This window comes from Lottia gigantea (assembly GCF_000327385.1).
Source record: "Lottia gigantea unplaced genomic scaffold LOTGIsca_139, whole genome shotgun sequence".
NCBI lineage: Eukaryota > Metazoa > Mollusca > Gastropoda > Lottiidae > Lottia > Lottia gigantea.
Genome location: NW_008707601.1, coordinates 327,571 through 338,909, shown reverse-complemented (window position 1 = coordinate 338,909; position 11,339 = coordinate 327,571). Strand labels below are relative to the sequence as shown.

General features: G+C 36.4%; 1 protein-coding gene across 1 annotated transcript; it reads left to right on the top strand.

The window, feature by feature from the left end:
• Positions 1–1,019: 1,019 nt before the first annotated feature.
• LOTGIDRAFT_200320 (hypothetical protein) lies at positions 1,020–11,293 on the top strand. Its single transcript, XM_009049566.1, has 11 exons — positions 1,020–1,600; positions 1,824–1,906; positions 2,443–2,624; positions 3,477–3,552; positions 5,417–5,562; positions 5,973–6,234; positions 6,732–6,820; positions 7,359–7,529; positions 8,763–8,887; positions 9,788–9,939; positions 10,988–11,293. The coding sequence occupies exons 1-11, from the start codon at positions 1,502–1,504 to the stop codon at positions 11,085–11,087; spliced, it is 1,485 nt and encodes a 494-aa protein (XP_009047814.1). The 5' UTR covers positions 1,020–1,501; the 3' UTR covers positions 11,088–11,293.
• Positions 11,294–11,339: the final 46 nt, after the last annotated feature.

Below are 11,339 nucleotides of genomic sequence, written 5' to 3'. Positions count from 1 at the left end.
TTATTGGTAGATAGCAAGTTAACTTCCGCTTTCAGTTAACTGATATCGCAGACTAGGTAGTTGTTGGTAGATGGCAAGTTAACTTCCGCTTTCAGCTAAATGATATCACAGACTAGGTAGTTATTAGTAGATGAAAAACAGTGGTAGAATTGTAAACTGATATTACAGACTAGGTAGTTCTTGGATGTCGCAGTAGTTAGTAATAGGATTAATCAGTACTGATTGTTTGGTAGTTGGGAAGATTTCTAATTTGAACAACAGTCCCCCTTATATCTGAGACAATTCACGACCCCGGTGTACATTGCTATATAGATAAATAGTAACCGTGATATTTTAACAAGTTAGTAAACAAAGGGCCTGATATAAGGTTGGCCATTACTCAATGTATTGAAGGTTACAGCTTATATTTGGTGTACAGTAACCTATTATAAAATATATCCTTTACTTATAATAGTTATAAACGTAACAGTCCCTTTACTCTTGATTGAGCTCAGCCAAATTCTTTTGCTCTAGGACCGAACAAGATATTCCAAAATGTGCCACTCCTTTCTAGCAATATTTCTGATCGCGCTGCCATTAGTACATTTCCAGATATCTTATTTCAGGGATAACCTAACTGCTACACTTGACCGAGTTTCTGCAAAGAGGATTAAAAACGCCATTGCACATATACGAATGTAAAAAAAAATAAGAAAGAGCTAGTTTCTGCCTTTTAAATCCACGTCAGTTGATGAGGGTTCCTAGAGAGAGAAGAAAAGGGGTGGGCATTTACAAATTAAATCTAATTTATTTAAACAACAAATAATTGTTATTCATCTATTGGCTCCTCCAATTTTTGGACTGTAATCGACAATCCTGCATTTCTCACCGTACCTCATATTCACACCATTAGTTTTTACTCCCCCACCCTCACTCTTTATCTACAACGGACCCGACGACCCCAGTTTATTGATAACTTCAAAGTTACCTTTAATATCATATTGACGTGAAAACAACACCAGATTGTCATCCAACCTATAAACATCACAGTTTTAAACTTACTGATAATAGTGACGACAGTATTCACATATATATACTGTATCTCCTGCATTTCTAGTCGTGGCCAATTTAAGGAACGCTTTTTCTCATCTGTGATATCGAGAATTTTGCAAAAAAAAAAAATCGGAAAACAGGTGTAATTTTGTGAAACATTGAGGTGTAATTTTGTGAAACATTGAAAAGTAATACCAATAACTGTGTAACTTGTGAATGGTTGAATTAGTTTTATTTAGTTCCAATTTTGCCAACAGAAGGTTCTACATAAATCCGTCTTAGTAGTTGGATCAAGAGCACAAAAATAGGATGTAAAACTCTATTTATTTTAAATGCGCTGTATAAAGTGATTTTTAGTGAGGAAAAATTATAACTATCAAGTTGCATATAATATTTTGAACTAAAGATTTTTACATAAAAAGTTATTGTACCTAGAGTATGTTCTTTGTGTAAACAAGATAAAGTAACAATGTCTAAGATGTACATTTATACGTTTATTTTACTGTCTTTGTCAGTGATTCAAGGTTCATCGGTTGTGAAAAGACAGGCTGCAGATTTAGACCCAGACGTACGTCTTGTTTGAATTATTGTTATTCTCACCATCATGAAGTATTGGCTTTTGGGTTTTCTCCACCGATAGTACAATTCAAATACAATGTAAATTTAGCGTGGGTCCCCTTTTTAAATTTTAGTTCTTATTTACGATAATTTTGTTCCGAAGTGCCCAGTGTAATAACCAGTCAGTTCTTTATAACTGAAAGGGGGAAATAATCTAATAGTAATATTTTTAGGCGTTTCTGAGTAAATATGGTTACCTTGACGACCTTCAACCGGGTGATCACCATGCTGAGGAGACCAGATCCGAGGGAATCAGGTAAGGGTGTGCTTTTTCAGCTTTCAGGGCACCTGCTATAACTCGACGTTTAACACGTCAATAAATGTCAAACTAGTTGTGATTGCAAAGGTCATTCTTTGGTAATTCGGATTAATAAGCATTGATCTAATAACGTGGCACAAACCACCGGCTAATCTGAAATTTTTTAATTCGATCCAGTATGACCCAAATCTGGCATAAACCATATTGAAGCTTTTTGAAATTGAATCCAGGACAGAAACAGTAACGGATCGTAAACTTTATGAAACTGGTCCCAGATTGCCGTGTTCCTAAACAGAGTTGTTATCCTTGCGCTTTCAAAGAACATCTGTATGGCTCTGCTCCCCATTTGAGTGATCCAAGATGGAAACCCATAACACGATTCCCATCACATCTACCCTCTTGGTTGGTCGGTGTTTACTAGTGGAATTGTAATTACATTTTGGGTACGTTTGTGTCGTTTTTTTTATCTTGTGGACCTGTTCATTTGCATCGGCAATTTATTATCTATCCCTAATTTCTGACCCTTGTTTCAGAGAGTTTCAAATATTCAATGGGCTGACTCCAACTGGTTTGATGGATCGAGAAACTTTCCTCAAAATGCAGCAGCCTCGATGTGGATTACCTGACGTCATCAAACCACGTGACCGTCTTAACGGAAACCGACTGCGAAGTCGCCAGCACGATCCGACACAACCGTTACCATTTTACGCTCCAGGTAAGCGATGTTTTTGTCACACGATGCTCCTTCCAAAACAACGCTGTCTTGAAATAAATGTTGTTCAGCTTTCAGCTATAATTACCGAACTATTAACAACGTTTCAGAACGTATACGAAACTACGTATGGTTCTTACATAGAAATAACACACACCACTTTGAATCACATAATTCGAATTTTTTAAAAGTCTATAATACTCAACAAAACCATCTATTCACATTTAAAGCCATTTCTTAAACTTTAAATGTGATTTGAAGGCTTCGTTAACTTATTCTAGCCTTTATCAAAATTCGACTTATTATTTAGATGTAAGAACCATACGTAGTTTCGTAAACCGCAGAACGTTTTACAAACATTCTCAGGTTAAAAGTTGTCCACTTCTAACATCTTTAAATATCCGTATAGTTCCTTATTCATGTGGATTATTCAACCCGGTTTCCCCCTTTCAGTGATGCAGATAAGAGGGGCTGACATGAAAAAGGCGTCTAGTCATTCGGATGGGACAATAAACCGAGGCCCCGTGTGCTACAGGCTGTGCACGTTAAAGATCCCTCGACAGTTGGAAATCGAAAAAGAGCAGGCTAATGCCGCTGTCCTAGCAAAATTTCCCTCATGGCACCCTGCATGGCGTTGCCCGTCTTCATTAGCCCACATGGTGCAGAAAAGTAAAACTCCATTCATTTCATTTCATTTTCTGACACTTTGCAATGTTCCCGGTACTATTTGCATTTTGACTTATGATAAAATAACAAATAGGAATATTTAGATGAGTCTATCACATAATGCTCGCAATATTACCATCACCTAAAGGCTTGGTAATTAATAAAGTGTTTCCTCTATTAATATTTCAGGATATAAATGGGATAAGAACGACCTGACATATAAAATAGTTGGCTATACTAGACAGCTAGGTGGCAGCACACAGAAGTAAGTTGAAATTAGTTTTCGGGGAAGGGAGGGTTTGATTCTCCCAAATGTACAGGCCTAGGGTGGAGCAGACTCTTTATTTAGAAATTAGGATTAAGGGTCTTGATATTGGGTTTTCTTCTGTTCTTATTCTGATCTGAAATTAGAAAAAATAACTCGCCCGATGTGTATAGTAGTATAGAGAAGTATAGTATCTGTTATGTGCTGATTGTTTTTAGTTTACTATGAACAATATTATCATTTAAGTTCTTATTTTTTGAATATGCAACTATCATTTTCTGCTTATAGACATAGGGGAATTTCTCTTGAAGGCTCTTATAGTGGGCATGAACTATCTTGCTTGCTCGATTGCTGGTTGTATTAAACGGGACAACAAAGGGTGCTATGCCTACATTATGATGAATATTTAGTCCTATAGGTCTTGCTGTATTCAATGTCTCAATCCAATGGGCTTCCCTAGATTGACGGAATTTGGTAGTTTCATCTTCGGGCAAGTCAATTTCTATACGCTCAATTGGGATTAGGGCAAGATCGTCTATTGAATGGTCGTCGAGGTTGAAATGATTAGAAACAGGCTTGTCTTTCTTTAATTTGATGTCTGACCTATGAGCATTAAAGCGAGTTCGTAAATTATTCTTAGTTTCTCCTACATATTGTTTGGGGCCTTTCTTGCATGAAATTAAATATATTACATTCGAATGTTCACATGTTAGATGTTCCTGGATCGGGTACCTTTTATTCGTAGAGTTGCTTACAAAATAATGAGTTTCTGATATAAAGGGACATGTTTTGCATCTACTGGACAAACATGGAGCACTTCTTAAACCTGGAGGTACTTCGGCATAAAGTCCGTTTTTAGCTGCTATCTGTGCTAAGGTGGAATTTTTTATGTTTCGTAAAAATCGTTTAGAGTACCCACGCTCTTTCAGTTTTGAGAAAACAATCGTACAGACTTGGTTGAAATCAGAAGATCTTGTACAAATTCGGTGAAATCGTAAAACTTGTGACTTAATTAGACCAGAAAAGGTATGTTTTGGGTGAAAGAAGCTCTTGTGCAAGAGTTGATGAGTATCAGTTTCTTTGAAATGCACTTTAGATATCCAGTTTATTTGTTTCTGCTATGGAATCTCCCTTAAAGACTGTGGTATCGAGAAAGTCTATGCTTTTGTCACTCACGTTTGCGGTTAGTTTGATAGAAGGATGGTGGTTGTTGAGAATTTCAAAGAATTCCCAAAACTGTTCGATAGAATAAGTCCAAACCATAAAAATGTCATCCAAAAAGCGTCCGTAAAAAAGTGGGTCAAATGGACAGAGGGGCAACACCTCACGTTCCCACTCTGCCATGAAAAGGTTTGCGTACGAAGGGGCGAATCGTTTGCCCATTGCTGTCCCTGAAGTTTGTAAATATGTTTTACCATTAAATGTGAAATCGTTTCGACTAAGACAAATCTCTAAAAGCTGTAGAATTGCATCGTCGGGTCTGTTTGGATCTGGGTTTCTATTAAAAGCTTTACGAACTATTTAATCTCGCTAGAACTGAATGAATTGAAATTGAGTTTTACGTCCTACTTTTCTGCACCTGATTGTGTTAATGAAGATGGATGTAAGGAGGGCAATATTGACAAGACCTTGTTATAATTCTTAATATCTATTTAACGTGTTCAATTTTTTCTTACAACACCCTGCATTGTGTAATGAAATAATTATATAGATTTTCGCCCACTACTTTGCTTCGTTAATATCCAACTGTCGAAATGTCGAACTGTAATTGGTAAAGCTAGTCGCAGACGATGGACTGTTGTCCGTTGAAAACGAAGAACATTGTCTTTTTTCAGGCTTTATTCATACTACATATATATTATAGGTTGGCTTTTAGAAATGCTTTTGGAAAATGGTCAGCGGAAACACCGTTAAATTTTCGAGAAGTTTCTAGCGGGACTGCAGATATCGAGATTGATTTTGCTCGGTATAGTCACGGGGATGGAAATGGTAACTCTTTCGATGGACGAGGTGAGAGGTTCAATGTGATCTCTATTTGATCATTACGATGACAACTGAGTATCTCTGATTGGAGAAGACATAAAGTGTTGTCTGGGAACTGTTCGTTCTTTATCCTGGGATGTCACACTGTCTATTCCAAAACATTCCGAAATGAATCTTCTTCCGAAGACGAAAGAAACTGGCTGTCATATTGCGCTACTTTGGGTTTCGCTATCCCTTGATTCGTCATTGCTATCAAGAAACGGGTCCATCGTGATACACCCCTATTTGTTTAAAAGAAATAACGTCATTAGAACATTGGTAGAAAACCTGTTACCAGGGAGACGAAGAGTATCAGAAAGAAAAAAAACACATAAAATACGAAACTGTAACTCAATTTCAATTAGATAAGATAGCTACAAGACATTTCTTAATTACAGGTGGAACATTGGCTCATGCTTTCTTCCCGGGGACACAACCAATTAGTGGAGATACCCATTTCGACGAGGATGAGGAATGGACTATGAATCGAGACGCTGGGTCTAATTTGGAAATCGTGGCGGCTCATGAGTTCGGGCATGCTTTAGGTTTAGGTCATTCCAATAATCCCAGAGCTCTGATGGCTCCGTACTACCAAGGTTACGACCCTGATTATAAACTGGACTATGATGATAAAAGAGGAATACAGACTCTCTATGGTACGTTGAAACCAACTTTCAAAATGAGTCAATAAACGCTAAAATTTTAATTCAAAGCTTCATTTCATTTCGTTGTTTTCTTAGCAGCACTATAGTATAAAAATAGTGATGATATAGTTCTATAATATTGTGATACTTGTCAACTGTTTACTGTAGCACAGTGGTTCCCAACCTATTTCAGCCTTCACATCCCTGGAGCAATGACGTGTACCTTTCACACCCCAAAAATATGTTTCATCCACATTTCCAGCATGTGATGATGTGAGGTCCTCCTCAATTCAAAATAAATTCTTCTCCTACACCAGTTGGCCACACCCCCGAACCAGGGCTGTAGTGTTTGTTTATTATATTTGCAGGCGCAGGAAGGGGTGGAAGGCAGACACCGAGACCAACAGCACGACCCCGGCCAAGACCCACAGCTCGCCCGAGACCAAGACCAACGGTACGCCCTAGACCACGACCTACTGCTCGTCCTAGACCGAGACCCACAGCACGCCCCAGACCTAGACCTACCCGACGACCTAGACCACGCCCTACTCCTCGTCCCTCGGGTAGACATTGCCGTGTGAAATTTGATGATATCACTGTTGGTAAGCATGAACTTAGTGGTTCTTTTTCAATATATTTAAGTACATGTCAATATAACTGGCTAATTATGTTGGGTATTTGTTTGAATATCTGTTAATCTATATAATTAAGTTCACAGTTCACATTCCTCTGTTCTTCTATTTTCTTCTGCATGGATAATCTCGTACCTCGTCTACTCTCTCCTATTTGCTATACTGTCGATCTCCAGTCGATACTATACTGTCGAGTATTCCAATGTTCCCCGTGTTTAAAATATGGATATAATGAAAAAATTCTTATGGATTACAATTACTAACTTTATTTGAGCGATGTTTCGACCAGTGTTCTCTTGTCTTTATCAAGCAATGAATGAAAAATATGGATACCAAAAATCGCGCAATTGTATACTTCCGACTGTGTTGTTGATGTCGAATACCAAGTAGATATCCACATGTATCCACATTGCACACTGCATGGCGTTGTCCGTCTTCATTAATTCAGTGCAGAAAAGTAGGACGTAAAACTCCTTTCATTTCATTTCATTATTTCCATTTCTTTCAGCCCATGACAGACAGACCTACGGTTTTAGAGGTTCTAAAATCTATAAACTAGATGCCGGTGGGGTGGCGTCTGGATTCCCCCAGCCTGCTAGAAGAGTATTTGCCAGAGCTCCTAAAACTCCCTCCGCTGTAGTGTACGACAGATCACAACGAAAACTGTATATGTTTAAAGGTATTTATCTTGTTTTGGTTCCATTATGTCTTTTCTGAAAGAAGCTGTGTGGTATATTTACATTACTATATTATATGCAAGAGACACCATTCTGAATTTATTACATACTACATTTCGAAACGCATACAAGTAACGTTAGCAAGGAAATTTCTAATTGATAACGTTAGCTGTATGTGTTTCGAAACGTAGTATGTAATAAAACTAGAAGTAGTATAAATATATAACTTGTGTTCTTTATATTTACCTTCCTGCTTCTATTATGCCTTATAAATATTAAATGCTATATCATAGTTTAACAAAATTACAAAGAAAGCTTATGTTGATAAAGTTTGAAACGGAAAACTCGCATTATGAGTAATATAAATCTGTTCGTGTGTTTATTTTCTTGAATCGACCACGGATTTGCATAAGCAAAATACCCTTTCTCCACTATACATACGTTTTATAATAGTGCGATACCAAATCAGTGGTTGTCTCCCCTTCTACAGCTTTGGCTCGTGATAAGAACATTTTACCTCTAGAGTATAACATTACAGAAACATTTAATCTAATGGAATAATATTGTTAGTTACGTAATAGGACACAAGTTTCGTTTAATAATTCAATGCGTAACGGAGAATTAAATCCAGAACTCCATTCATTAGACATACCTAAACAATACAGAAAGGAAGAATAAAAGCTTATATTATTTCATAAGTTGAATTATACAGAACGCAAAAAATTCGATTTCACTTACCCAGCTAAGAGACATTTGCGCACGCATCCTGATGTTGTCTCCTTCATTTTTTATGAAAAGCCTTAAAAAGACGTAAAACTCCTTATCTAACAGTATTTTCAATGGCTCTGTCTGGGAACATTTCCCTCATTGCACACTGCATGTCGATGCCATCTTCATTTGCCCAAATATTTCATTAACATCAACATATTTTGATTAAGATTGGGACGTTAAACTCGCTTACTTTTCAAAGCTTATACCCCGTGGACTTAAGTGGGTTGAAGCCCCTCCTACGGGAAATGTTTTTGCTTTACATAAGCTTCTTGCATGTTTTCTAGGCGTGGTGCCCTACCTTAGAAGTGGGAGCGCGTGAACTTCGTTCAACCAGTTCCTGTAGTGATTTAGCCACTGATCTTATACTATGATTTAATGCCACTGTCCCCATTGCGCAATTCATGGCATTGTCATCTGCATCTACTCTTTGATTGGAACCTTAAGTTTCATTTTGTATGTTACAGGAAGCCGATATTGGAGGTATACGGGGTACTCGTTAGATAGGGGCTATCCAAGGACATTACCATCCGCTTTCAGAAGGTTAAGAGCTGCCTTTCAATACAGTGACGGTAGAATTTACCTCTTTAAGGTAGGCTACATAATATTTTCATTTTTAGATCTAAGTAATTGTATACGACCTTAGTCATGGTAATGGCCTTAATAATTTCATGAAATTACCAACTTTTTTTATTATTTTTGTCCCGGGTGACGGGACGTCTTTTGACCTGGTACAAAATTGCAGAAGGGCGTTTGTCCGTCCACCAATTTTACATCATGATCAAAGTTCCACGTCCCGCTCATTTTATGTTACTTGGCAGAAGAAGTATTGGACACATTAGTTTTGGTTGAGCAGTCGAAAAACTTAGTGAAAAAATATGTCCGTAATATTAATATCACCAAATATTCTTCCGTATTCTTTGTAATATTTGGGCTATATAGGCTAAATGATAATAGTTTTCTGCTCGCTCAAATGATGATTTATCTTATCTAAATTTATCATATTTCTTAAAACTATAGTGACAATAAAGCAAATATTCTGCCGCTATCCTTGTTTAAAAATTTACCCCTCAGTTGATACAAATGAAAGACTGATAAATTAAATATAAGATTTGAACGACATATAGAAGCGAGGAGCACATATAACAAAACAAAAGACAATAAATTAAAGATGGCTTGGACCGAGATTAGGCTCATGTATAACGAAACATAATCCTTTACCGACATTTTGGGGATAGAGATCACTCCTTAATTTTATTAATCACTACGTTTCAATAATCTACATTGTCATCACTTCACCTGAAGATGACAATGTAGATTGTTGAAACGTAGTGTGTAATAAAACTAAGGAGTAGTATACCATAAAATTGTGTTCCGTTATTTAATAACGAAAGATGTATAAAAGTCAGACGGTCGTCAAGATATTTTCCAGTTGAATAAATCAAGATTATTTATTTATTTTTATTTTTATTAAAGCATGTTTTTTTTTTAGTTCAATACATACACAATATGGACGGAGGGTATGCGAACCGCTCCCCGGGGATATGAACGATCGATAACTCAAAATTGGCGTGGCATCAAACCTGGAATGGAGGCGATATTCAGAGATACGAATGGAACTTTTTATTTCTTTAAAGGGAAAATGTAAGTAATATTTTATTTTAAAGCCTTATCCAATCGTACAAGAATTGAATAAAAAGGCAAACGGAAATGCAGCAGTTGGTTTGTACCATAGACATGTTCAAAGATGGGTTTCCTAATTTTTTAGTGTCAAATTAAGCACACTTTTTGATTAATTGTTGTTTCTAATGAATTATCAAGTATTCTTAATTATATCATTTATATCATAAATGTCCTTGTATGTACAGTCTGGATAAACAAAAAAAAAACCTTTCTTGATCGGTCACCCATTGGTATTCTGCTGGTAATTCTCTTCGAATTTATCTAATTAAGAATTAATTATGGGCATTTGAGACAAACTGGTATTTTTCCAAGTCATTAGAACACCCCTCTCTACTTTCTATTCATATAAATATTAATATTTTCATAAATAAAAATAAGAGAATCCATCTTTAAATAATACATTATAAAGATGGATTTCGTTTACAAGGGTGCACGATGTTGCCACATTTTATGTCGGTGAATTTGGAATTGAAAATATCAAAATCACTTTATCTCTGATCGAAACTACTGCCTCTACCCCAGTCGATAACCGTCAAAATATCTATCAGAGGATGGAATAGAGGCAGATGTTTCGGACTAGCATATCTTATGAAAATAAAAATCCAACATCTGGGACATCCAGTTCCTTTGGATGTTTCAACCTAGGTTTCCCAGAAATTCAGAAGTGGGATATAAAATACATTCGAAAGAGCTTAGTATTGTTCATCTTCATCAAACCAATATAGAATTAAGTTGACAAAAATTATGACTATATTATTGTCCTGTTATTTAACGTTTCGGCTTACTGCCTTCTTCAGTGTGAATATAGTTAGTAAAATAACGGAATAAGATGTGATCGAGATCTATTTTGGGTGTTTCTGGAGAAGGCAGTAAGCCGAAACGTCAAATAACAGGACAATAATATAGTTTTAATTGATTTCCCCTTTTTTGGAATTTGTGATATAATTAAAAATTATGACATAAAAATAGTTTCATTTATATTTGGCAATCTGTTGTAATTTGATTTCAGATATTGGAAATACGACGACGATTTTGGTTACGCTGAACCCGGCTACCCTAAAAAGACGTCACAGGCTTGGCTAGGCTGTAGTCCACGCATACCTCGATAGCTGTGTGATTATAGATTATTATTATGTAGAGTGTATTTATTTCAATAACACCCTTTGACACATTATCTGCAAATGTCATGCGAATGAATTATTATAGATAATATATAAGATAACATATTAGAAACATTTACAGAGCTTATTATATACATGAAAATAATATTATACGCGTCATTTCAGCTATAAAACATTAAAGTACATAAAACAATCGTGTAGTTCATGTGCAGAAAGGAGGCGGAGCTCAAGGTGTTCTAA

Excerpts from the sequence above, each read along its gene's own strand:
- LOTGIDRAFT_200320 (XM_009049566.1), top strand. The coding sequence starts at position 1,502 with ATGTCTAAGATGTACATTTATACGTTTATTTTACTGTCTTTGTCAGTG. Across the intron at positions 1,601-1,823 it reads CTGCAGATTTAGACCCAGAC|GCGTTTCTGAGTAAATATGG; the intron begins GTACGTCTTGTT and ends TAATATTTTTAG. Across the intron at positions 2,625-3,476 it reads GTTACCATTTTACGCTCCAG|GATATAAATGGGATAAGAAC; the intron begins GTAAGCGATGTT and ends TTAATATTTCAG.